General features: G+C 40.2%; 1 protein-coding gene across 2 annotated transcripts in view; it reads right to left on the bottom strand.

Moving 5' to 3' along the window:
- The window catches only part of DENND5A (DENN domain containing 5A), a 98,174-nt gene extending 72,399 nt beyond the window's left edge, over positions 1-25,775 (bottom strand). Inside the window, exon 1 of one of the 2 annotated variants that reach the window (XM_055317888.1) lies at positions 25,618-25,775. In XM_055317888.1, coding sequence (XP_055173863.1) covers positions 25,618-25,738 — 121 coding nt within the window. In that variant the 5' untranslated portion in view covers positions 25,739-25,775. The remainder of the gene's footprint in view (positions 1-25,617) is intronic. The other variant, XM_055317887.1, reaches the window with a different exon arrangement.
- Positions 25,776-27,691: the final 1,916 nt, after the last annotated feature.

Here is a 27,691-nt window from a genome sequence, read left to right as displayed (position 1 = left end):
AGATGCAACTTGATACCTTATTCTACAGAGCTTACAAAATACTGAAGAGAAGGTGTTTTTTTAACTTATAATTTATATCCTACTTACCCTCAAAAAAATAAAATGACATTTAAAAAATTGCACAAAAAATATTTAAATAAGAACATTAAAGGAAGCAAAGAAACAGATGTTCCTGGGGTGTCTGGCTGGCTCAGTTGGTAAAGCATGCGACTCCTGGTCTTGGGGTTGTGAGTTCAAGCCCCACATTGGGCATGGAACCTACTTAAAAATAAAATAAGAAAATATTTTTTAAGAAAGAAAAAAGTAAATGTTCTTAAGCACCTGTGGCATAACTTTCTTATAAATTACAAAGAATAACAGCTAGCTTGAAATATATTTTTTAAATAATTTAACAGAAAAAATTATAGAAAAGAATACACAAAATATCAAATGTGGTTATACAGACTTCTGGAAAATGGAAGTATGGGTCATTGCTATTTTTTTCTTTATACTTTCTGTATCTTCTGAACTTCCTATTATGACTGTATATAATCTCTATGACAAAGTAATTACACTAAAGAATATAAATAATTTAATACTGTATTTCTCCCTGCTGACAAAGACACTTTTTTTTTTTAAGATTTTATTTATTTATCCATGAGAGACACAGAAAGAGGCAGAGACACAGGCAGAGAGAGAAGCAGCCTCCATGCAGGGAACTCGATGTGGGAGTCAATCCTGGGGCCTCCAGGATCACGCCCTGGGTTGAAGGGAGGCGCTAAACCATTGAGCCACCCAGGCGTCCCAGAAGATACTTTTAAACTAAGATTTAGAATACTAACTTAATTTCTAATTTCTATACTGCAACTACTCCACACATTTCCACCTCTCTACATTAAATGGAATGAAAACCCTTTAATACAAAAAGAAAAATATATGTAACACTTGGAATCTATTGAAACCACTTTCACATATGTTATTTCATTAAGCTTCATCACAACCCTAAGAGAGATTTTTACAGATAAGGAAATTGGCTCACAGATAATAAATCATCGAACGAGTAGGGCACAAAATGGGATTAGAAATGCATTCAGAGGGCAGCCCGGGTGGCTCAGCGGTTTAGCGCCGCCTTCAGCCCAGGGTGTGATCCTGAGTCCCACGTCAGGCTCCCTGCATGGAGCCTGCTTCTCCCTCTGCCTGTGTCTCTGCTTCTCTGTCTCTCATGGATAAATAAATAAAATCAGGAAAGGAAAGGAAAAGGAAAGGAAAAGGAAAAGGAAAAGGAAAAGGAAAAGGAAAAGGAAAAGGAAAAGGAAAAGGAAAAGGAAAAGGAAAAGGAAAGGAAGAAAGGCAGGCGTTCAGATACCCCCATCTAATATTGTTTTCAACTACTATACTAGAGTGAATGTCTCTTAGAACATTAGAATTCAGAGCAGTCAAGTAATACGGTTTTGGTGTAAGGAAAGGAACATCGTATGGATAAGTAATCTTCATCAAAAAGCCTAAAAAAACCATAAAACCACAAATTCTCTACCGTATTACAGAGTAGTATCCTCAACCCACAGGTTATGACAGGGTTCTTCCCAATCTAAAGGCAACCCAAAATCTCCTGGATCTTTATACTGCACCAAGCAATACTGATCTCCAAGCTGCCCTACCCTCTAGCAGTCAGGACCCTCTAACAGATGGCCCCTCAGAGTCTCTTCTTGCAGCTGGAACAGAAGAGATCCAGGAAGAGTAACAAATGAGGCTAAACTGGTGAGTGGTGGAAGATGGAGAAGTGGGGAGGAGACAACCTGTCAGTAACTGAGCTTAGTAAGGGGAGACATGAGCTTCTATCAGTCCTTGGAAGAAAACTAAGACTAAAAGCCACCAATGCTGCCAAAGCTTTTGGTGAAAACCCACAGCTTTTTAGAGTCTGAGAGGCAAAGGTTATGTCAATTCTTTCTCTCCACCTTCTCAATTCCAGAATCTTTTATCTTTCATGTCCCCTTGTCTGGACACATTCTGAAAATGAATCAATTCCATTTAGATCAACAACCCTACAAACACTGATCCTCCTTTTCCTGACAAATCACTAGGTCTGCTAAACGTTCAACAGAAGACCCTAGCAGAATGACTAACAGGTATCAATTTTCCTGCAACTGAGTTATTTACGAGGCAATAGAGGCAGCTAACAGTCTTCAAGCTCTTACAGTCAAATACCATCATTGCTCCATTCCCCCACTATTCTTTTGTCATACAATCTATCTGACACATCCTTGTTTTATTTGTTCCCCCAGTCTCCATTACTATCCTCTGAATAGTATATTAGCATATTTCTAGCCAAATAGGAAGACTCAATAGTGCCTAAACATGCCCAACACTGTTCCTTGTTGATCCATCTTTTACCCACCCTCATTCACCTCTAGACCTAAGGCCTTCCTGTCCTTCAAGACTTTGTCAAATGTCACCTTTATTATGCAGCTTTTCCTAATCACTGCCAACATATATGACTGTTCTCCCTATCTAGAATCATGTACTCTGACAAAACTAAATGGCAGTACTGTACTAAACTGTAACTTCACTAAAGGCAAATATTTTTTTTTAAGATTTTATTTATTCATTCATGAGAGACACACACACAGAGAGAGGCAGAGACACAGACAGAAGGAGAAACAGGCTCCACGCAGGGAGCCCGACGTGGTACTCGATCCCGGGTCTCCAGGACAGGCCCTGGGCTGAAGGCGGCGCTAAACCGCTGAGCCACCAGGGCTGCCCACTAAAGGCAAATTTTACACTTAATTTATTTCCATCCTTTCACCTGTTTCCAATAAAAGCTCAATTCTTTTCAATAAAACAAAGTATTCTTTTTTTCCAGACTGTTAATATGCCTTCAAACTTTGGTATGGAAGACAGAGAATTAAACATTGAAAAGGTTTCAACCCATAAAGTGACACCTTTGACACAAGCTCAACCAATCTAGCATGACATCATAAAAGCTGTAAAAAACAAAACAAAACAAAACCCTTTAATCCACTAAAATTCCACCCAAAAAGCACTAGGAAAAAAAAGTAACCACTAAAATAGCACCTCAATAGCATTTATTAAAAAAAAAAAAAAAGCAATTTTCATATAGAGCTATTCACAACTACAAGAAAAAGAAAAGCAAATACATAACAAGATGATAGTTTGGTACATCACCACAATGGAATCTAACCATCAAAGCAACACATATTGGAAAAGAAAGAAAATGAAAAACATTTATTAATTACAGTTGAATTAAGAAATCTAGATATGGGGGCACCTGTGTGGCTCAGTCAGTTAAGCTCCTGACTCCTAATTTCGGCCGGGGTCACGATCTCAGGGTCCTGGGATGGAGCCAGGGGGGGTCAGAGCTCCCCACTCAGCAGGGAGCCTGCATGAAGATTCTCTTTTCCCTGTCCCACCCCCTCCTTCATGCACACACAGTCTGTCTCTCTCTCTCTAATAAATTTTTTTAAAGGTATTATTCATTTATTCATGACAGACACAGAGAAAGAGAGGAAGAGACACAGGCAGAGGAGAGAAGCAAAGGCTCCATGCAGGGAGCCCAATGTGGGACTCGATCCTAGGATCCTAGGATCACGCCCTGAGCCCAAGGCAGACACTCAACCACTTAGCCACCCAGGCACCACTGGCTAAGACTTCCTAAGTAAATCTCTTCTCAGGTTGCAGTTTTGCAGAGAGAGGTTGCACTCTCTCTGACAGAGAACTGCCTGTGTCTCTGCCTCTCTCTGTGTCTCTTATGAATAAATAAATAAAATAGTTAAAAAAGTATAATGAATTACCATGTATCCATCACCCAATTTCAATAATTATCAATGCATGTCCAATCTTACTTTATACCTGTACTCCCCCATACCAATTATTTGAAAGCAAATCTAGACATATCATTTTATCTATATTTCAGCATGTATCTCTAAAAGACCTTTATTCCTTTTTAAAATTCCATAATAGGATGAATACACCTAGAAATTTTTTTAAGGAAGAGTGAGTGAGGGGCACATGAGTGGCTCAGTTGGTTGGGCATCTGCCTTCAACTCAGGTCATGATCCCAGGCACCTGGGATTGAGACCTGAGTCAGGTTCCCTGCTCAGCAGGGAGTCGGCCTCTCCCTCTGACACTCCCCCTGCTTGGGCTCGTGTGTGCTCTCTTTGTCTCTCTCTCAAATAAATAAATAAAAATCCTAAAAAAGAGAAAGTGAGTGCAAGTGGGAGGAGCGGTGCAGAGGGACAATCTTAAGCCGACTCCACGCTGTGTGCAGAGCCCTATAGGTGGCTCGCTCTCACAACCCTGAGATCACAACCTGTGCCAAAATCAGAAGTTTAACCAACTAAACCACCCAGGTGCCCACAACTAGAAAATTTTGACCAAAACTATCTTTTTAATGCCAAATGCCTGGCCAATGTTCAAAATCCCTGGTTGTCTCATAGATGTTTGAAACCAGTTTGTTGTTGTTGTTGTTGTTTAAGTAGGCTCCATGCTGTGCATGCAGCCCAACACAGAACTTAAAACTCACAACCCTATCATTTGAACTAGACAAAGAAAAAAAATCCTCTTTTAAGCAAATAGCATGGTAAAGTGGGAAAAATTATTGATTCTAGCATAACCTAGACTATAGCCTGCCTGTCTCTAAAAGTTAAAACGATAATAGCTGGAATTGTTAATCCCCTTCAACCTACTGCTTGTAGGTAGGTCACAGATTTTCTGGTAAGTTTCTTTAGCTTGCTAAAGAATGTAAAACACAGTCCCCTGTGATTATTTAGAATCTCTGATCATTTTATTTTATTTTATTTTTTTCTGATCATTTTAAAGTAAACCTAAAGAACATACCTGAAGGAAGGGAATGAGAGAGCTCTTGAAGGGGAGAAAGCCTGGAATTCCTCCAGGTTCAATACAATCAAACCTTATGCAAATCACTCCTAACTTCCTGGGCTCCACTTCTTCCACCTTCAATAAGGCACCTGCCAACTTCCCAGCTTTATCTTCTACCCAACTCCTCTCCCCTTCTTTAGACATTATCCACAGCAACTCACTCGTAGTTCCTAAAATATGGCATGCTTTATCATGCCTTCATTCTTTTGTAGATGCCTTCTCTGCCTAGAATGACCTTCATAGGCTTCTTTGCTTGATTAGCCAATCTACATTTATTCCAGTGATTGCTATCAAAATCTATGGTATTCCAACAATGTTGCCAATTCTGCAACTCCAAGTTCTTCTGAAACTAGTCTGTGGGAGCTATTGTCAGAGCCATTTACTGGTCATAAAACAAGTCTGCTCCTTTAAATGTAGTTCCTATGACATGGTTTTCAGTTCTCTCACCACCCTAGCTCCTAGAACTAGAACCAGTACTTTACCTAGGTATGGTTATCATTTATATCATTTAAAACTGGACTATGGGGATGCCTGGGTGGCTCAGCAGTTGAGCATTTGCCTTTGGCTCGGGGCATGATCCTGGAGTCCCAGGATGGAGTCCCACATCAGGCTCCCTGCATGGAGCCTGCTTCTCCCTCTGCCTGTGTCTCTGCCTCTCTGTTTCTCTGTCTCTCTCATGAATAAATAAAAATCTTTAAAAAAATAAAAATAAAAATAAAACTGATCCACTTTTCTGACAAAATATATTAATAACGCAAGCTAAAAATCACAACTTTTTGCCATAAGTCAAAGTTGCAGCCAACTAAAAGCCTTACATTTTAGTGTTGCTATCAAGTCACATTTTTTTTTTTTTTTGGAACATCTCCTTTCTATAGTGCTTTGCATCACCTGCTTCATCATACAGCTCAAATATGTCTCTTATCCCTGTGCATATCCTAGTCATTCCCATCAATACATTCAGCAATCCAAAAATGGTGGTGACAGTTATTTCCCTCTTCTACCAGTCTACTCCCTTAATAAAGAAAATATGGTTAGTCTGACCAAACATGTTCCTAGTGAGCTTGTATTGGCTCTTAATAATCAGCTTCCTTTTCTAAATCCTCGTGTCATATTCTTAATAAACCATTCTAGAAAGGTCAAACTCTTACCTTCTCAGTCTTAAAAATAGGTCTTTTTGTGGCAATTCCATATTCTTTACATGTGACTGACAGCAACTAAAAGATCTCATCTCAAAACTCTTACAAAACTCTGGGGTATATAATTTGTTTGGGTCAAGAGACCTGAATTCATTCATTGGAATTAAATGCTCCTATACAAAAGCTTAATGGCCTCAAGTTTAGGTCTTCCCCCACTAATTCAGTTCTACCCTTTCCAATCTATAGATAATTTACCATGACAATATGGGGAGGAGCTTCTGGAGCCTTTTCAGTCTTGGGAGTTGCTTTTTTTTTCCAAAGTAGCTATTTAGGATTTCACATTCCTAGCATAAAATGCCTTTCCTGAAGAAATATGTAGTACAATGAACATTTCTTTTAGTTTGTTTCTTTTTAGGTTCTTCAAAACAAATCCATAAAACTGTTAGAGGAAGCAGAGATGCTAATTATAACAGTTCTTTTTACCACAGCAGCAAAAAACGAACTAATCTATTACAAAATAAGACTAAAGAAGAATTCTAAAAATGAATACACCTCTGTTACCACAGAGAGAAAGAAAATTTAAGCAAGCTAAAAAATTTAAATTCTTCCTCGAGGTGAAAATATCTCCATAATTCATCAACATATCAACTCACAAATATTTACTGAATGTGCAAGACACTTAAAACAATTCACCCAAAACTTCATATCTTACTCCCACCAAATCCAAGTTATAAATATAAGCACAATGTTTTCTCCACTCAGCCACCATAGAATAGAGAATGTGTCTGCCACACCCTCAGCCATTCTACATTACTACATTATTCCATGCTCAATGTATCAATCTTGACTAAGTTCCTACTATTTACACAGCTCTGTACTAAGTGGTATAGAGACATGAAAATTTATCATTAAAAACCAACCCATCCTAGAATTCATAACACATATGAATAAATCTCTATCTCCTTTGGGCAGATGGGCCTCACAAATCTGCAGAGCCCTCCCTTCCAGATAAAGTTAGGAAGGTACTGCAGTATATCCTGTGATATATACATTACTGTAGTAGAAGAAACTGAACTGTAAAGACAGGCAAATCTAGATTCAAATACTAGTTGTATGTCTTGCTAAATTTTAAGTAACCTGCCCAAGGTCTCCAATAAATCTCAGTTTCCTCATCTTTAACATAGGGATAATATGCTTATTTCACAGGCCTATTTACGGACTGAGTTAATATATGTAAAGGAATATACTTGTTCAGAGCACAAGGTCTACTCGACAAATATATATCCTTTCCTCCCAAAAGGACAGTCATACATAAGAGTCATCTCTTAAATCTTTAACCGTGAAAATGGCACAGAAATGCCCTGGAAATTGCCAAATCCTTTCCAAGAAGGAAGCCTCCACTGCATTAAAGTGACAACATTTACCTGTCCAAAGCAGAGCCCAAGGCAGCAAACATGGCTGTACCAAGAACACTAACATATTCCCAGTTTATAATAAAGGACCATTCCTTCAACCTCCCCTAGAATGTACAAGGAGATTTAAGAATTTGGGAGCCTCCTGTCAAGTTACTCTCAATAAAACAGATGAATTCTCTTTACCCTTACTACATCTCATAGTAGTATTTTTTTCCTTTTTTACAGTTTCCTAACCACTAAAATTTTACAAGTTGGTACTAAATCAAAGCACAAAGGCAAACATTTGTTTTACTAAACGTCTATTAAAAGCACTGTATTTGGTCATATCAAAGCGTTGTTGTACTACAGGCCCAGCTGTGACAGCAATGGAAATGTTTCTCTTCCACCCTTAGAATGTTGAAAAGTGGCACCCATGCGCATGCCCACATGCACAGTAGAAGAATTTTTTTCAGGCAGTAGAATTGTGTCATAGTAAAGTGATTAAGAGGGTTAGCTCTGAGATTGCAAATCTAAATGTGAAAGACGGAACAATAAAGTCTTTAGTAGGAAACAGAACATCTTTGTGACTCTGCAACAGCAAACCTATCTTAAACAGAATATAAAATGCACTAAACAGAGAAAACTGATAAATTGGATTACATTGTAGCTAAAGAATTTGTTCTTCAAAAGTCACCATTAAGAGAATGAAAAGGAAACAAATTAGAAGGAGAGATTTTCAGTACATGTAACTGACAAAAGACTCCTATCTAGAACAGATAAAGAATTCCATTAAATCAGTAAGGGAAAAAAAAAAAAAAGACCACCTTAAAGAAAAATGGCAAAAGATTCGGATACTTCTAAAAAGAGGGTATACAAACATCTGATAAACTTCTGAGAAGTGCTCAACTCCATTTGTCATCCAGAAAATGAAAATTTATGTAATGCGATACCAGTACACAACCATTAGAATGGCTAAAATAAAAAGCAAGGAAAATGCCAAGTACTGAGGAGGCTAGGGAGCAACCAATACTCTTACACACTATAGGTGAGGATGTAGAGTGGTACAACCACAGTGGAAAGAAAACAGCATGGCAGTATTTACTAAATTTGAATATATACCTATGACCAAGTCATTCCAATTCCAGGTAAACCCCCACCCAACAGACCAAAGGGCATGTTCACAAAAAAGGCACATACAGTAATATTCATAATATACCACTACTGTTAATACTTAAAATCTAGGGAACCCTGGGTGGCGCAGTGGTTTAGCGCCACCTTTGTCCCAGGGCGTGGTTCTGGAGACGAGGGATTGAATCCCACATCGGGCTCCCTGCAGGGAGCCTGCTTCTCCCTCTGCCTGTGTCTCTGCCTCTCTCTGTGTCTCTCATGAATAAATAAAATCTTTAAAAAAAAAAAAAAGATGAAGAAACAAACACAGAGAAGTAAATTGCCCACCATCACACAAATAGTAAATGGAGGATCTGGGTTTCAAATACACCTAACAGATACAACCTTTAAGCTACACTATCTCCTTACTACTCCAGTCAGAAGCTCCAGCTTTAAAGGAGAAAAATAATCACAAATCTTTCCTTCTTTATCAGTTTCCACAGCTTGTATACTGTATGTATCATGGAAAAACCACTCAACCAAGAGTTAAGGAACCACAACTTCAAATCTCAGCTCTGAAACTAACCAGCTGTGAGAATTTAGACAAGTTACTCAAAACCCTTCCAAGCACACTTTCTTCCTCCATAAAATGAAAGGTTTGGAAATTCTAACCAGCTCTTCTTCTCTTCTAAGAGACTTATGTTGCCTAGTTTAAAAAAATACTGTTCCTCTATGTTTACTGCAGAATTATTTACAATAACCAAGATACAGAAGCAACCTAAGCAACCTGTCAACCAATAGACAAATGGTAAGGAAGATGTGGTGTGTTATGTATATGTGTGTACACACACAAACTAAAATATTACACAACCATAAGAAAGGATGAGATTGTGCCATTTGAGACAACATGGATAGGCCTAGAGGGCATCATGCTAAGTGAATTAAGTCAGACTAAGAAAGACAAATATCATGATTTTACTGATATGTGGATTCTTAAAAAAAAAAAAAGAAAGACTAAACAAACAAAAAGCAGAATCAGACCTATAAATACAGACAACTGATAGTAGCCAGAGGGGAGGAGGATGAGGGGATGGGCAAAATGGGTGAAAGGGAATGGGAGACACAGCCTTCCACTTACAGAATGTTTAAGTCATGTGAATAAAAGGCACAGCACAAGGAATATAGCCAATGATATGGTAATAGTGATGTATGATAACAGATGGAAGATACACTTGGGAGCATAGCATAATGTATAACTTGTCAAATCAGTGTGTTGTACACCTGAAACAACACTAATGCAATACTGTATGTCAACTATACTCAAATTTTAAAAATACACATAATGCCAACTATACTTAAATCTTTAATAATAATAAATACAGCATAAATAAAAGGACTAGAGGTGGTAGTGATGATTACTGATAATGACAATGAATCTGACTGGTTCAGTAGATAGTGGTTACAGTATGACCATGCTAATAAAGAAATATTTTAATTATAGATAAGAATATTCTACCACGGCAGAAGCTTGATTTTTGTGAGCTACATGGCTTCTGTCAAAAAATAAGACTTTTAGCCATTTTTATCCTAAAATCCTATGGTATCTCTGAATACCAAGTATAGTAACAGTACAGAGCACTGGTAATATCAGTCTCTTTTCCCCTTAACCATTCTTCTTGGGCTCTCCCTTCTACTCCTGTCTGTTCCTTACTCACACCTGAGGAAATTCAAGACCTACTTATAGAACCTCTGTAGTAGGTTTACATCCTCAACCTCAGAATCTGTGAATGTTATCTTATTTGAAAAGGGTCTTTACAGATCGTACTATGAGAAAATCATCCTGGATAAGCTGAGTGCTAAATACTAAGAAACCTTGTAAAGACAGACACATAAAAAAGAAACCAAGAAGGGATGTGGGGATGTGAAGATGTGAGGGATGTGGCCAAAAGCCAAGGAATGCCAACAGCCATCAGGAGCTGGAAGAGGTAATGTATTATTCTCTCCTAGGGCAGCCTGATAATACCTTGATTTTGGACCTCTGGCTTCCAGAACAGTGAGAAAATAAATTATTGTTGTTTAAGCCACCCAATCAGTGGTAATTTGTTGCAGCAGCCACAAGAAACAAATACATGCTGCAAATCACATTTCTTTAGCCACCCTATTTTTGTAACAAACTTACCAGCATTCCCAAAGCAAAAAAGACCCATAATTACACTTCCAAAGCACTCCAACTTCAATCCTTCCCACCGCCACCCCCCACAAAATAAAAGAAATGAGCAAGAAGAGAAATTAAAGATAATTCACAATATAAATACAAAGTATTATCAAATAGCTCTTTTTCTAGATCTATCTTAGTAGTAAAGAAATACAGACTAAAACATAATGACATCAAAAAATGAAAAATTACTAATATTAGCAGAGATAGGGAAAGCATAACCCTCATGTGTTGATCCTGAGAATGTAAAAAGGTGTAGCCATTATGGAAAAAGTTTAGCAGTTCTTCAAAAGGTTAAACATAAAGTTACCAAATGACCCAGCAATTCTACTCCTGGGTAGATTCCCAAACAGGTATTCAAAATAAACCTTGTACATGAATGTTCATAGCAGTATTATTCACAGTAGTCAAAAAGTAGAAATAACCCAAATGCTTATCAATAGATGAATAGATAAGCAAAATATAGTATATCCAAACAATGGAATATTATTCGGCCATAAAAAGGAATGAAATTACTAGACTTCATTGTATTATGAGTTTATGGTGACAGTAGCTACACTTGCACTTGTGAACATCACATACTGTATAGAGCTGTCACTGTTTTACACCCAAAACTAATGTAACAATGTAATCTGTACTATATACTTCAATAAAGAATAAATCAAAGAATGAAGTATTAATATATCCAACAACTAGAATGAACCCTGAAAACATTAAGTGAAAGTGGGCAGCCCGGGTGTCTCAGTGGTTTAGCGCCGCCTTCAGCCCAAGGCGTGATCCTGGAGACCCGGGATCAAGTCCCACATCGGGCTCCCTGCGTGGAGCCTGCTGCTCCCTCTGCCTGTGTCTCTGCCTCTCTCTCTCTCTCTGTCTCTCATGAATAAATAAATAAAATCTTTAAAAAAAAGAAAACATTAAATGAAAGAATCCAGACATAAAAGGTCACATATTTCATGATCCTGTTTACATGAAATATCCAGCATAAGCAAATCCATAAAGACAGAAAGCAGATTAGTGGTTGTCTGGGACTGGTGGAGGGAGGGAGGCAAAGGAACGGCAATAAGGGGTGACTGTTAATAGGTACGGGGCTTCCCCTCAGATGAAAATGTTATCAAACTACACAATGGTGATGGCTGCAAAACACTGAAAAGTACTAAATGCCACCGAACTATACATTTTTAAATGGCTAAAGGGTAAATTTTATGTTATGTGTAATTTACCCTCCCCACCAAACAATACATATATATGTAAATAACTAAATGATGGCAAACTAGGGGTGAGCATAAATTGGCATAGGACTTTTGTTTTTTTGTTTTGTTTTGTTTTAAAGATTTTATTTATTTATTCATGAGAGACACAAAGAGAGAGAAAGGCAGAGACACAGGCAGAGGGAGAAACAGGCTCCATGCAGGGAGCCTGATGTGGGACTCGATCCCGGGAACCCAGGATCACACCCTGGGCAGAAGGCAGGTGCTAAACCACTGAGCCACCCAGGGATCCCCTGGCATAGGACTTTTGAGAAGAAATTTATCACTACATGTGAAATGTGTTTAAAGATTCATCTAATTTGGCTTAATAATGTCTTACTGGTATTTACATTAAAGCAACAATAAGATACTCAAGATTGTATAAAGTACCACAGTGTAAGATTATAAAAAAATATATAAACCACCCAAGTGCCAAAAAAATCATTAAAAATTTTACAGTTCAGGGTGCATGGGTGGCTCAGTTGGTTAAGCATCTGCCTTCAGCTGAGGTCATGATCCCAGGGTCCTGGGATTGAGTCTCACATTCAGCTTCCTGCTCTGTGGGGAGCCTGCCTCTCCCTCTGCCTCTTTCTCTCTCGGTCTCTCATGAATAAATAAATAAATTCTTAAAAAAGAAAAAAAAAAAAAAAAAAACCTCTACCATTCAAAACAAAAATTCTTACAGTTCACTCATACTTTAGAATTAAATAGTTTTAAAAAAAAAGAATTAAATAGTTAAAATCAGGGTGCCTGGCTGGCTCAGTCGGTTAAGCATCTGCCTTCAGCTCAGGTCATGATCCCAGGGTCCTGGGATCAAGTCCTTCATTGGGCTCTCTGCTCTGCAGGGATCCTGCTTTTCCTTCTCCCTCTCCCTCTCCCTGCTTGTGTGCTCTCTCTGTAGAATATATAAATAAATAAACAATAATTAAAATCATATATATGAAGAATGTTTAATGGCATGAGACTATTCAAGACATTTTTAATGCCCTGCCTCTCTCTCTCTCTCTCTCTCTCTCTCTCTCTCTCTGTGACTATCATAAATGAATAAAAATTTAAAAAAAAAATAAAAATAAAAAAAAATTAAAAAAAAAAAAGGGATCCCTGGGTGGCGCAGCGGTTTAGCGCCTGCCTTTGGCCCAGGGCACGATCCTGGAGACCCTGGATCGAATCCCGCATCAGGCTCCCGGTGCATGGAGCCTGCTTCTCCCTCTGCCTGTGTCTCTGCCTCTCTCTCTCTCTCTCTATCATAAATGAATAAAAATTTTAAAAAAATAAAAAAAAGACATTTTTAATGCCATGGGAAAATTACTGACACATAATAATATATTCAAAAGGCAATATATACACAATATACTTATCTTATGATCCCAATATACACTATTGTATATATATATTTTTTTCAATGTAAGTATTTTTGAAGTTTTGATATATTTCCTGACAACCAAAATATTCCTAATACACAGTTTCCATAAATCCATAAAGAAAAGATAATCTGGACCCCCCGGGGGCTCAGCGGTTGCCTTCAGCCCAGGGCCTGATCCTGGAGACCTGGGATCGAGTCCCACGTCGGGCTCCCTGCATGGAGCCTGCTTCTCCCTCTGCCTGTGTCTCTGCCTCTCTCTCTGTGTCTGTCTGTCATGAATAAATAAATAGAATCTTTTAAAAAAAGAGTAAAAAATTAAAAAAAAAAAAAAGATAATCAACCCAATGGAAATATGAAGAAAAGATGTGAACATGGGCATCCTTGGTGGCGCAGCGGTTTAGCGCCGCCTGCAGCCTGGGGTGTGATCTTGGAGACCCGGGATCGAGTCCCACATCGGGCTTCCTGTATGGAGCCTGCTTCTCCCTCTGCCTGTGTCTCTGCCTCTCTCTCTCTCTCTCTCTCTCTCTCTCTCTCTCTCTCTGTTTGTGTGTGTGTCTCTATGAATAAATAAATACAATCTTAAAAAAAAGATGTGAACAGGTAAAATGTACATGAAATAGAAGAAAAGATGCTAAACTTCACAAATAATTAAATTCAGATTAAAACAAGATATTTTCTTCCTACCAGATTGGAAATATTTTAGGAAAGCCCTAATATTTTATTACAGATGTAGAAAAAGGACCCCTGGGTGGCTCAGTGGTTGAGCATCTCTGCCTTTGGCTCAGGTCGTGATCCCAGAGTCCTGGGATTGAGTCCCACATCACACTCCCCATAGGGAGCCTGCTTCTCCTCTCCCTATGTCTCTGCCTCTCTCACTGTGTCTCTCATGAATAAGTAAATAAAAATCTTTAAAAATAAAAAAAATTTTAGGGATCCCTGGGTGGCGCAGCGGTTTAGCGCCTGCCTTTGGCCCAGGGCGCGATCCTGGAGACCCGGGATCGAATCCCACATCAGGCTCCCGGTGCATGGAGCCTGCTTCTCCCTCTGCCTATGTCTCTGCCTCTCTCTCTCTCTCACTGTGTGCCTATCATAAATAAATAAAATAAAATAAAAATTAAAAAAAATAAAAATAAAAAATAAATTTAAAAAATTTTAAATAAATAATTGAAAAAGGAAAATTTGAAATATTCCATAGACCTTTATATTTATGTTGGATATTCTTTTAATGGTATTTATAAATATGTTACAATTTGAAATAAATCCCTTTTATTTTAGCTTGTCTGAATGAGTTTCTGCTCCCTGTAATTAACTAACTCTTCATAAGATCAACAAAATTTCAGAATATTTCATAATATTGAGAAATATTCATGATAGAACATTAAGTGAAAAAAATCAAATCACAAAGTTTTACATTTCATTTTATCACAATATGTAAAAGTATACACACATACACCCACACACAGTAAAAACTGGAAAGAATTGATCTGGATGATGGTTACACACATGCATACATATATAAAAATACATCAAGCTATATACTTAGGATCTGTGTTTAAGTTATACTGCAATAAAAATGTTTAAAAACTAGAAGGAACTATGTAAATACATCAAAATACTAACAGCTCAATTCTGGATAGAAGAATTATGAGTCACTTATTTCTGCACCTTTCTATAATTTCTAAATTCTCTATAAGAAATGTGTAGTTTATAACTCAAAGTTTTATTTCTAAAGAGAGAAAAAATATACCATGATCTTCAAACACTTTTTTTCTACCCCTCAGATTCTATCAATTACATACAGGTCCACAGGTAAGTTTTTGCACATACTAATGAGACTGAATTAATCAATGAATAAATCAGAGAGACTGTTTTTGTTCAGGGTCACACCCATAACTAAGCCCTCTGTATTAATCTGCAAGACATAAACTACCGAGCTAGAGAACAAAACTCTTTCCCTCACCTGAACCCCAACAACACACCATAAGGAACTGACCTTTTCTGCAGTTAGTTGATTTATATGCATACCTCCTCAGAAGACTATGAGCTCAAGGAGAGCAACTGCATCTCACACATCTGTGCAAACAAGTGTCTCATCACTAAGTTGGTCTTCCAGTAAGAGAAAAGTTTATGGTAGAGGACTTCGGAGACAGGGAAAACAGGCTTCCAATTCTGCAATGTGATCTTGGGCACATTATTTTTCTTTAAGATTTTATTTATTTGACAGAGGAGAGAGAGAGAGGGTGCTTAAGCAGGGGGAGCAGCGGAAGGCAGAAGAAGAGAAAAAAGCGGGCTCCCTGCTCAGCGGAGGAGGGAGCCCAAGGTGGGGCTCCATCCCAGGACCCCAGGATCATGACCTGAGCTGAAGGCGGATGCTTAATCAACTGAGCGACTCTGGTGCCCCTTGGACACATTAAATTCTCTTCATTTTAGGTCCCTAATCTGTAAAATGGGGATGATGCCATCTCATACCTGGCATTAAAGTGTATTCAATAAATAATAAACACCTATTAATTATCATCTATTATAACAAGGATGAAATGCTACTCTAACCTCACTTTCTGGCCTGTCTTCCCTATGACCTACAGTGTCCTTGTCAGCAAGATGGTAAGCTGAGACTACTACAAAAGTAGATAAAACAAACCCAACTGGTCCTTACAGAGACTGACTCAATGTTGGCTTCATTAAATGCACCACGCTCATAACCAACTGAGCTAAGCAGCCAACAAAGCAAGATCAGCAAACCAACAATCTTCCACAAAACACTAAACATTCTTCTAGAAGATAAAACCACAAATGCTTAAATACCACTTTCCACACAATGGAAATGCAAGGGAAAGAATGTGTTTCATACAGATGTTGTGAAAAAAATGGGGCTAGGAGAAGAATATTAAATAACTATTTAGCAAAGAAAGGGATTAAATTCTATTTGGACATACAGAACATCAGAGTTAGCAAATTGAATGGATGTCAGTTCAGCAGGTGATACTTCTAGATATTTGTTTTAGTTTTTGCCAATAAGAGATCATGATCCTAAGTCAATAAAACTGGTTAAACAGGAATGCCTGGGTGGCTCAGGGGTTGAGCGCCTCCATTCTCCCCAGGGTGTGATCCTGGGGTCCTGGGATGAAGTCCCATATCAGGCTCCCTGCATGGAGCCTGCTTCTCTCTCTGCCTGTGTCTCTGTCTCTCTCTCTCCCTCTCTGTGTCTCTCATGAATAAATAAATTAAATCTTAAAAAAAAAAAAAGAACTGGTTAAACAAATTAAAACCAGAGTCATTTAAAAAAAAAAAAAGCAGGTTCATCTGAACTATTATAAAATTTAGTTTTATAGAGGTGCCTCGGTGGTCCAGTGAGTTGAGTCCCCAACTCTTGGTTTCAGCTCAGGTCATGATCTTTGGGTCATGGGATAGAGCCCCACTTTGGGCTCTGTGCTCAACATGGAGTCTGGTAGAGGTTATCTCCCTCTCCCTCTGCTCCTCCCCTGTGCTCAAACACTCTCTCTCTAAAATAAATCTTTTTAAAAAAATTTAGCTTCATAAATTAAAAATTATAAACCAATTGGAATGTGGTAAAAAACACCTCTTTCATCCCCATCTTACCTCTAAATCTGACTTTGACTCAACTTTTTGAGTATAGGAAAACCATGCTATTCCTCTCTTCTACACACCCCCATATTTCATCACTTACTCAGCACTTAGAACAGTTGTGGAAGCTTGGCTTAAATTCTAAAAGTTATATCCTATGCTTTATATCAGAAAAAAAAAACATGATTACATACAATTCTCTGAAAATTTGAATAAGCAGCCCCTATCATTTCATAATTAACAGAACAAATCTTTATCAGCAACTACTATGTAAAGCACTGTCTTCAGGGCCCCTGGGTGACTCAGTTGGTTAAGCGTCTTCTTTCAGCTTGGGTCATGATCCTGGGGTCCTGAGACTGAGCCCCAAGTTGGGCTTGCTTCTCCTCCCTCTGCCCCTCCTGCTCAGGCTCTCTCTATCTCAAATGAATAAATAACATCTTAAAAAAAAAAAAGTAAAGGACTGTCTTATGGTAAAGCTAAGAAATTTGTCTAGCTAACCCTGGGACAAAAGGAATTTATAACATAGCTCTGTAATATTTTAATTTTTATAATGAACCTATGATTTTTATTATCAGTAAAAAAAAAATTTAAGAAAAAATTTAATGGTCATTGACAAATAAAGACTCTGGGAAAAACAAGAAAAGGAATACCTAACTTACCTAAGTAAAATCTCAAGTTTTCTTCAACAGTATAACAATAATCAATACCTATCTTCACAACTAAGCTAAAACAGTGTCCAAGGGCTATTATTCTAAAACTAGAAAAAAAGAAAAGGACATCAGCAATAACACAACTGAGAAAAGAACCAAGTCCTCTGACATTCTTGTGTAAAGTAATTCTAATGTATGTTAACAAAAATGCATGTAATTTGTTATAAATTGGTATTATCCACTTATAAATTGAGGCTTATGATTACCATTTCTAAATCATTTCCTCCTCGGGATCCCTGGGTGGCGCAGCGGTCTGGTGCCTGCCTTCGGCCCAGGGCGCGATCCTGGAGCCCCGGGATCGAATCCCATGTCGGGCTCCCGGTGCATGGAGCCTGCTTCTCCCTCTGCCTATGTCTCTGCCTCTCTCTCTCTCTCTCATAAATAAATAAAATTTAAAAAATAATAATAAATAAATCATTTCCTCCTCTGTCTACCTGCCTTTAAAAATCTTGAAAGTTTCTTTGCTGCTTTTCTCATAATATTCTTTAGTTATACAGAGTATGTTAAACCAGAAGTCCCTGCCAGCCCCCAAACTAAGACCACAAAATATGCAAACTGCAGCCTATGCTAAGGGATTTCTGAGGTTAACAGATGCAAACTTTTTTTTTTTCAAAGAAAACAAACCTCAGACAAAAAAGTATCAAACATCCTGAATTAGCCACACAAAAGGGAGCTTCCTAGAAACAAAGCCCCAGTAACTATTTGATCTAAGAAAAACATTTCCAGAACTGATAAGAGTGGGGTAGACAGGAAAATACATATATAAAACAACAACCAGCCTTAACTACCATTCAGACCGTGAGTGACCTGGTTCCTCTCCTGACAGAGTTCCTCTACTACAATGTGGGTTGGGACGGAATTAAAGAGGCCACACCATAGCTCTGCTAATTCACCGATTAAGCCATTGCTTCAATTTTCCCACATCTATAATTAAAAACAATAATCTCATCAATAGTTTGACAGCAGACAGAAGATATGAATTCTAACGGTTCTTTCCAACTTGCCAGATGACAATGGATAAAAAATTACTTTTCAAGTGGAGTTGAAAAAAATTTTAAACTCTTTAAAAGTACACTGTAAAACTATAGAGTCACTTACAAATACTAATCATTATCATCTGTCGAAAGTGATAGACTATCTGATTTCTAGTCTGACTTTTTAAATCCTGTGACCAATACTAATGAATGCACACTCATGTTTTGCCAACTAGGAATAGTTTAGAAGCCAAGGAATCCCACACTCAGAGGAATGAAGCTTAACAAGAGCAACCTCCATAAACCTTTTCTCTGCTTAGGCCTCTCAGCACTCCGTGAAAAGTCCATTTTAGACTAACCTGGCTAGTTCTGCGTATATTAGTAGATTACAGATGGCCTAGCAAAATTCTAACTTGACTTACCCATCATACTAATGAACAAAAAAAAAAAAAAAATTACTAACCTGGCTACCTTCAACAGGAAACTATGACAGATCCCATGGATGATAATCAAGCATATATCCTTAAGTATGAGTATCTGAGAAATCTGATGGTCTAAGCTATACCTGTACCCATCTTACTTCCTGGAGTCATATCTGATCATCTAGGAGCATAGTGGAAATAGCTTGAGAGCTGGCACATGCTCTCATTTTCCACCATGATAGGACTCTAATCACTCATAAACCTAGTCCATATACTCTAAATTAAAATTAAAACCAGCCACCACTGGACATCAGGAACACAGACATCTGTCCATTATCTGCCTCACTTAATAACTTTTGAGAACTAAATCTAAAAATCCGGCAATGATAGCCTATGTGAAATCACTGAATTCTAAGAAGTCACCAGCTTCTAAAAGGTTAAGTCTTTCTCTCTTTCACTGGATCCTATGCCATATCCAGCAGGTTTCCTCACGTGTGCCTAAGTTCCTGAGAGACCTCTAAGACTCCTTGACAGCAATTCATACCTAGAGATGACAACAGAAACTGAGGAGCCAAGCCAAGTCCAAAAACGCCGTCCACCAGAGGTAGCCAGAAAACAAGCTTATAAAAGGAAATAGAACTGGAAATGCGTGTTGCCAAAGGACGCCTTAGGAAAAGAAAACTGTTTCTAATCTAGGAGGGAAGGAAGGGCTGAGCAGAGTCTAAGAGCTTTTGGTTTAAGCAACAAACACTGTGACTCAGGATTTCCTCCTAAAAAAAAGTGGAGCAAGGCTCCAGTGCCATTCAAGTAAAAACCCACTTACCTTCAATGTGATCCTCCCTACCTCAGGGATTACAAAGTAGGGTTCTTTCATGTTTAAGAATATACAGTCTATCCAACTAAATTTAGCATGTAATTTAAAAAAAAAAATTTTATTTTTAAGTAAGCTCCACACCTACTTAATGCTTGAACTCAGGATCCCAAGATGAAGAGCTGCATGCTCTATCACCAAGCCAGTCAGGTGCCCCAGCATGTACTTTTAAACTGCCTTGTACTGCTCTGTTTTTTGTATGTTGATCTCCTCTTGACTTCTCCTCTGCTCAACTTTAAAAAAAGAAATAAGTGATCTAACTTAGGAAATCTCCCCCTGCTATACAGCAACCTTGACCTCTGGAAGTTATCACAGACACTTGCGGTAAGCTCTCAGGATTCTAGTTTTGCTTCAGCTAGGAGTCTGAGATTCAAAGCAGAAATGCCTTTATAGCATGATCCTGGAGTCCCGGGATCAAGTCCCACATCAGGCTCCCTGCATGGAGCCTGCTTCTCCCTCTGCCTGTGTCTCTGCCTCTCTCTCTCTCTCTCTCTGTCTCTTTCTCTCTCTCTCTCTCTCTCTCTCTCTCTCTCCCCCCCCATGAATAAATGAAATCTTTAAAAAATAAAATAAAAAGAAATGTCTTTATATAATAACCATGAGAAAATCTGCATAAAATTGAAAGACTAGCAGAGGAAAATAAAAATAAAATAAAAATTAGCTCATATTGACTCCCTGTTTGAAACTGGCTCATCAAGCTTTTTATAGCCACTTCATCTCTGGAAAGAGATAGCCTTTTTTTTTTTCTTTTATATAAGATATCTGTCTTAGCCATACAAATCAAAATCACAATGAGATATCTTAACACCCACTAGGATGTCTGTAATCAAAAATAAAGATAAAAAGTGTTGGTGGAGGGAGGCCTGGGTGGCTCAGCAATCAAGCATCTGCTTTCGGATCAGGGGGTAATCCTAGAGTCCCAGAATCAGGTCCCACCTCAGGCTCCCTGCATGGGCCTGCTTCTCCCTCTGCCTATGTCTCTGCTTCTCTCTCTCTCTCTCTCTCTCTCTCTCTCTCTCTCTCTCTGTCTCTCATAAATAAATAAATAAAATCTTAAAAAAAAGTGTTGGTGAGGACATGGAGAAAGTGGAACCTTCATACACTGCTAGTAGGAATGTATACTGATGTAGTTGTACTGGAAAATAGTCTGGAAATTTCTCAAAAAGTTAAACAGAGTTGCCATATGATCCAGGAATTCCACTCCTATGTATATACCCAAGAGAAATACAAAGATATGTCCACACAAAAATGTACACAAATTCACAGCAACATTATTCATAGTAATCAAAAAGCATAAACAACCCAATGTCCATCAATTGATGGATAAATAAAATGTGGTTTATTCATACAACAGAATATTATTCAACTATAAAAAGAAGTAACATACTGATAAATGCTATAACATGGATGAACCCCGAAAACGTGCTAAACGAAAAAAGCCAGTCACAAAAGACCATACAGGACTCCACTTATATGAAATGTCCAGAATAGGCAAATCTATAAAGATCAAAAGTAGATTAGTGGTTGCTTAGGGCTAAGGAGGGATACAGAGTTGGAAGGAAATAGGGAGTGACTGTTAATGGGTATGAAGGGGGACGACGATGAATATATTCTAAAACTGACTATAGGGCAGCCCCGGTGGCTCAGCAGTTTAGCTCCGCTTTCAGCCCAGGGCGTGATCCTGGAGACCCAGGATCCAGTCCCACTTGGGGCTTCCTGCATGGAGCCTGCCTCTCCCTCCCTTTGTGTCTTGAATGAATGAATGAATGATGAATGAATGAATAAATAAATAAATAAATAAATAATGAAATCTTAGATAATAAATAAAATTGACTATACTGATTGCCCAACTCTGTGAATATACTAAAAACCACTAAACTGCACACTTTAAATATGTGAATTATATAGTATATGAATTATATCTCAGTGAAGTTGTTTATTTATATGTATATATAGGAGAGAGACCATATACAAAGCATAAAACAAATAGAGCAGGATGTTAATAAGCCAATCTGGAAAAAGGATGTACTGAAGTTCTCCGTACTATTCATGTCAATGGCCAGTGTGAAATTATATGAAAAAGCTAAAAAGAAAAAAAAAAAGACGTCCCTCATGAGAATCACACATAGTATTCTTCCTTAACATGAAACTGAAACCTGTACTAGAAAAATTGCCATAATTTCTGCTTCTGCCCCTGCCCAACAAATACTTTACTTGTCCCCTCTCCTCAACGGATTACTGCAAAGCATCACTCAAATAGTGGAAAAGAAGAATGAAAGGTGGCAAAGGAGAAAAATATTCTCCACCTTTCTCATGGCCTCAGTTTTTTCATCTGTAAAGTCATCAGAAAGTTATATAATCTCTTGAGGAGTGCTTCCACTTTTGACATGCCATGATTTTTATGTTCTATATTCACTGCTCAATATGGTTAAGGAGGAAGATGATCTCACCGGTCCTCTGGCTTTCCTAGCATTTTTTCTCTCTTCTAACGGTGACATTAAAAGATAATTTCAGTGTATTCTCAGTGTTCTAAACAGGCTCATACAAAATACTGACCAGTCTCCTATCTATATCCCCAAGTCCTTCTCTTCAATTCTTGGCAGAGCCTGAGAAAACTGGAATAGTGGATGCATGAACCAAGAATACTTACTTACATTTCAATGCTGGGTGCAGATCAGTTCAGAGGAACTTAAGAAGATTCCAGAGTTAGAAACAGGCCACAAGTATTCTGGAACCTTAACTTTCAGACAGAGACAGGGGAAGTTAAACTCAGGAATCCCATCTCATGGTAGTAGGCCTTCTCCTGCAGTCACTGGTGGTGACTACAAGAAGAAAAAAAAGGGGAAAAAAAGATGCCCAGGCCATCCATCCATCAAAGGGCTAAGAAAGGGACTGGACACTACTACCATCTGTCTCCCCATTTTGATCCCATAAATCAAAGGCAATTCTTACATATTTGCTTTCTCTGACAAGCTCAAAAAGCTAGCAAGCAGACACTATTTCCTCAAGTTAGCTAGACTTATGATCCACTCATTGATTACCTTCCCCTCCTCCAACCCAAAATACTTCAACCTACCAGAAAACAATTTTCATACCTTCTTCAGTTCCTTGCACAACAAATAAGTACATGACTTGCCTAAATACTTAAGTCTGCAAGAAAGGGGAAGTGACAAGGAGAGACTCCTATAAAATCTAGTGATTTGAGTTTACATTCAACACAGCAAGCTCTATGCTGATTGTTGCAACAAGAATGAATTTTAATCCTTCTCCACAAAACTAGAGGAACAAGTAAGTGTCTTTGATTTGCCGGTTTTGGATTCACTTTGCATGAGTATAGAAGCTACCTGAAGTATAGAACTTAATTTTCATAGGGAGAACATAGACTCCTCAGTACTTCCCTAAAGACCTGAGTGCAATTCACAATTTCCTATAGTTTCACTTACTATGACATCATCAGTTTGAGAGCTGTAAGAGAAAATCCACCCTGTAGAGTCTCAAGACTGACCTCCATAGAGCTATTTGTATTCTGTTTTTATTTTATTCAGATTCCCTCTGGGTAGTCCAGATTCCCCTACCAACTCACCAGAAATGAAATGAAGGAAAAAAAGAAACCTTCAATCAGTGCCCATTCGAACAAAGGCCACCTACTGAATAAATGGTCTTGGCATTCCACTACTGCAACCACATTTAAAAAGACAGAAAAAAAATACCCTTTCTTCACACATTTTATACAACTGATCCCCTTTCTTTATTCTCCCAATAAGCTGCCACAGGGATATAATTTTAGCTTGCTAAAAAAACATATAATTAACAGATATTCACTAAAAGAAAAGTAACATTTCTGAGTGCCTACTTGATGAGATGCTTTTTACTTACATTTCTTTTTTTTTTTTTTTTAATACATGAAGACCCAGCAGAGTTATCTAATTTGCCTCACAGTCACAGAGATAGCCAATATACTGAAGAGGAGTAATATTTAACGGCAAAATCCATGCTCTAACACATCACTTCCCAGCTTCATTCTTATGCTTTATCATTTGCAAGCCATCTTTATTTTCTAAAATCAAATTTCTAGAAAATTTAATAAACACGCAAAAGCACAGCATAAAGAAAACACTTGTATATTCCACCACTTTAAAGTTTCTATTACCGAGGAGAACTGTATTCTTTTCAGTCTTTCTCAATATGTTAGTGTTTTCTAAAGACCCAGCCAGGCAATGAGATGCAGTTTACTCTAAGAGAGGAATGCTGAACCAAAAGTCAAGCAATTAACTAACAGGATGTAGACCCTACAGTCCTTCCTGGGGCTCATTTTCCTCTCTAGGTCCCTCCCAGCTCCAACATCATGAACTGAATTCCAACAACTACATCAAAAAGTCACAAATTTAGTAACTATGAAACACAGATGAAAAACTAACATCTGTATTATAAGAATTTGAAGTGAACTTGAAACAATAAAATTGCTCCCAACAAAAGACCTACTATCAATAGCATTGTTGCTTCATGATTTTTTTTTCTCCATGTGGTATTAATTTGAGAAAATAATGTATTTGTTCTGACCTTGTTAAAGGTCATCAATTGATCATGTTTTAGAAAAGATGGTCTATTTTTATCATTTGAAGTATGCACCTAATTTTTTTTTCATAAGAAACACTGGGATACTTCTGGTGACAAAAAAGAAAAACAAAAAAACCCTGCCCTATTATCTCTGAAGCAAGGTAAAATTAGTCAATAGCATAATCGCTTCCAGGAAACTTGAGTGAATACATCATGACAGAACACTGGAAAGGAGTATCCCTCATCAAACCAGGATGACACAACAAACCTCCATTCGCATGAAACCTGCAAACTGGACACTCCAGACAAAACTTTTTTTCAAAACTGTTGCAATTCAAAGGCTCCAATGACAGTGCAGTGGTATTGGTGGGGATTTTACAGTTATGACATCCTTCTGCAATTCTTGTCAAATTTGATCTGGGCCCCATCTTCACTTTCCTATCGCTTCCTCTTTGAAAGATGACTTAGGAAGCATCAGTACCCAACCGAGACTCCCTCATTAGGTTGCTGCCCTTTTTTACTCACAAATGAGGCTGGTCTCCTAAACGGCCACTCGTTACTTTTCATAAACAGAGGCAAGGCCCCGGGGTACTGGCCCTTTCTAGAACTAAGAGAGTCCTCATCCTTGGTGTGGCTCAAGTTCACGTTATTACTTCATGTCCTATCAAACCAGGGGGCCCAGCCCAGGGCTGAGTTAGAACGGTTTTGAGGAACTGCCTTCTTGGGAAGAGGCCAGAAAAACTCACAAGTTTGTTTTGCTCTCCTCGGTTTGTTTGTTTTTTTTTCTTTTTTTTAAGTCTGGGTGGAACTTACTTTCGCTGTGATTCTTCCCTCCCTAACGGATGTTCGGCAACAAGCTTACCTTCATCTTGCACAAAGTCGTTTTACCTTTACGAGACAGAACACACAGCGCTTCCCCTCCTCGTCGTCCCCTACTACAGGGGCACAGCGCGGGGGCGCAGGGGCCGTTCACGCCCCTCCCGACCAGAGCCCCTCGGCCCGCTTGCCCACCTCTAGCCCGACCGCCCCTTCCCCCGCGCCAGCCGTGGGTCCCGCGGACCGGCCCTCGCCCAGCTCGCGGGACAAAGCAGGGAGGTTTCCTCGAGGGTCCCCGGACGCAGCGGGCGCGGGGAAGCAGCCCGGGACTCCGCGCGCACTCACCCGACAGCTCGTCCGGCTCCAGCCCGGTCTCGGTGTCCAGCCCGCAGATGACAAAGTAGTCGGCGAAACGACTGGGCGCCGAGCCCCCTCCGCCGCCGCCGCCGCCGCCGCCGCCGCTCATGGCGCCGGGGCCGAGCCGGGCCGGGCCGTGCGGAGCGCGGAGCCCCCGCACCAGGGCGCCCGCCCGCCCTCAGGCCGCCCCTCCCGCCGCCGCCGCCGCCGCCGCTACCGCGGCTCGGGCCGCCGCCCCCGGCCCTGGCCCGGTCCCCGCGGCCGCCGCGGCTGCCGTGACGGGGCAGGGGGGCACCGGGCCGCCCCGCGCCGCATCCTGGACGCCTTCCTCTCGCCGCCGCCGCCGCCGCCGCCGCCGCCGTCCGCCGAGAGCGCCGCGACCGGAGCGAGCCTGAAGCAGGGCGGAAAGCGCTGAGGAGAGCCCCCACCGCGACCCCCTCCCGCCGCGCCTGCGCAGGCGCCGTCGGGGAGGGGGCGGGCGCCTGGCGGAAAGGATGACGTGATGCTCTTCGGGCCCCGCGGGCCGCAGCTTCCCAGGCGGCCGCCGCAGCGCCGCCGGCCACTGCCCGCTCGCCCGCAACCACCACCCCCTCGAGGCTGCGACTCCCCTTGAGAGGATGAGGAGGTGAGGGAGGAGTGGGCGCACCCCGCAGAGCCGATTCCCTGGCCCGTGTTCCGTCCCCCCATCCACTCCTCACCCTGGAAGTCCCGACGTCTCCTCGTTAGCCGGGCCCTGTCACGGGGCTGGGGTCGCAGGACTGACCTGGGCAGCCCACTCCCCCCAACTCCAGGCGACACCTAGACCCCAGAGAGCTCCTTCCCGCCGCGCCTGCCCCTTGGCTTCCGTGGGCAGGAGAGCTGAAGAGGACTTCTCTTTTGGAGGCGGTGGATGAGCCAGTCCCATATTTACCTTTGTTTTACAAATGGGGAAACTAAGGCTCAGAAAGAAACAAGACTCCCCCCAAGGTTATATAGAGTCTAAGAGACAAAACCCAGGCTAGACTCCTGGGCTTGTGGTCAGCTCCCAGCTCCCTAACCCACCACCCCAGGCAGGCCTTTTCCCAAGCATCAGACTGTCCTGTTCTCTCTCCTGGAGTTCCCAGAGGCCCAGGCCACTTAGGAGCTCCCCTTTTAACACTTAGGAGAATTCTCAGGTCCATCTCTGAGCCAGTCCTTCTGAGAGCAAGTGGGGAATGAGGAGTAGAGAAACTTGCCTCCTGGTTCTTGTCTTGGGACCCTCTGATTTGGTTTCCCACAGAGGATAGACAGGAAGCTGGGGATCAGAAGCCAGAAAGGTAATACAGTATGGTGGTTACTGCGATGGGCTCTAGAAACAGAATGCTTAGATTTGAATCCTGACTTTGTCATTTACTGTGTGACCTTGGGCATTTTCCAGGGGCCGGCAGTCATGTTTTTGTGAAGATTACATAAGATAAATGTGCAAACTGGTAAAATGGTCATAACAGTGCCTGGAACATACATGGCATTCCATAATTATTATAAATTATTATTTTTCCAGCAAGAGGCTTGCTTTCGCAGGCTGCTACTAAGGACTCAGAAAGCAGCTGGTTTCCCCAAGGGCCAACCCCGGTTCTCTTCTGGGTTATCTCCTGGGTTCTCCCCTGGTGCTTCTCTCAAACATTGGTACCCTTAGGGAGGGTGGCCTGGAGGTCACAGCCAACATCACAGGGAACCATAGTACCTGCCCCTCCCTGTATGTAACCTGCCTGAACTGATGGGACAAAAAGAGGAGGAGAAGGGGAGCCTGGATGGCTCAGTCAGTTAAGTGTCTGACTCTTGATCTCAGGGTTGTGAGTTTAAGCCCTGTGTTGGGCTCAAGAAATATAAACAAACAGGGATGCCTGGGTGGCTCAGCGGTTTGGTGCCTGCCTTTGGCTGAGGGTGTGATCCTGGAGACCCGGGATCGAGTCCCACATCAGGCTCCCTGCATGGAGCCTGCTTCTCCTCCCTCTGCTTGTGTCTCTGCCTCTCTCTCTCTCTCTCTGTCTCTCATGAATATATATATATATATATATATATATATATATATATATATATATAC

This window comes from Nyctereutes procyonoides, unplaced genomic scaffold (genome assembly GCF_905146905.1).
Source record: "Nyctereutes procyonoides isolate TBG_1078 unplaced genomic scaffold, NYPRO_anot_genome, whole genome shotgun sequence".
In the NCBI taxonomy this organism is placed as follows: domain Eukaryota; kingdom Metazoa; phylum Chordata; class Mammalia; order Carnivora; family Canidae; genus Nyctereutes; species Nyctereutes procyonoides.
The sequence above is the reverse complement of the archived record's forward strand: the minus strand, read 5'-3'. Positions and strand labels throughout refer to the sequence as shown.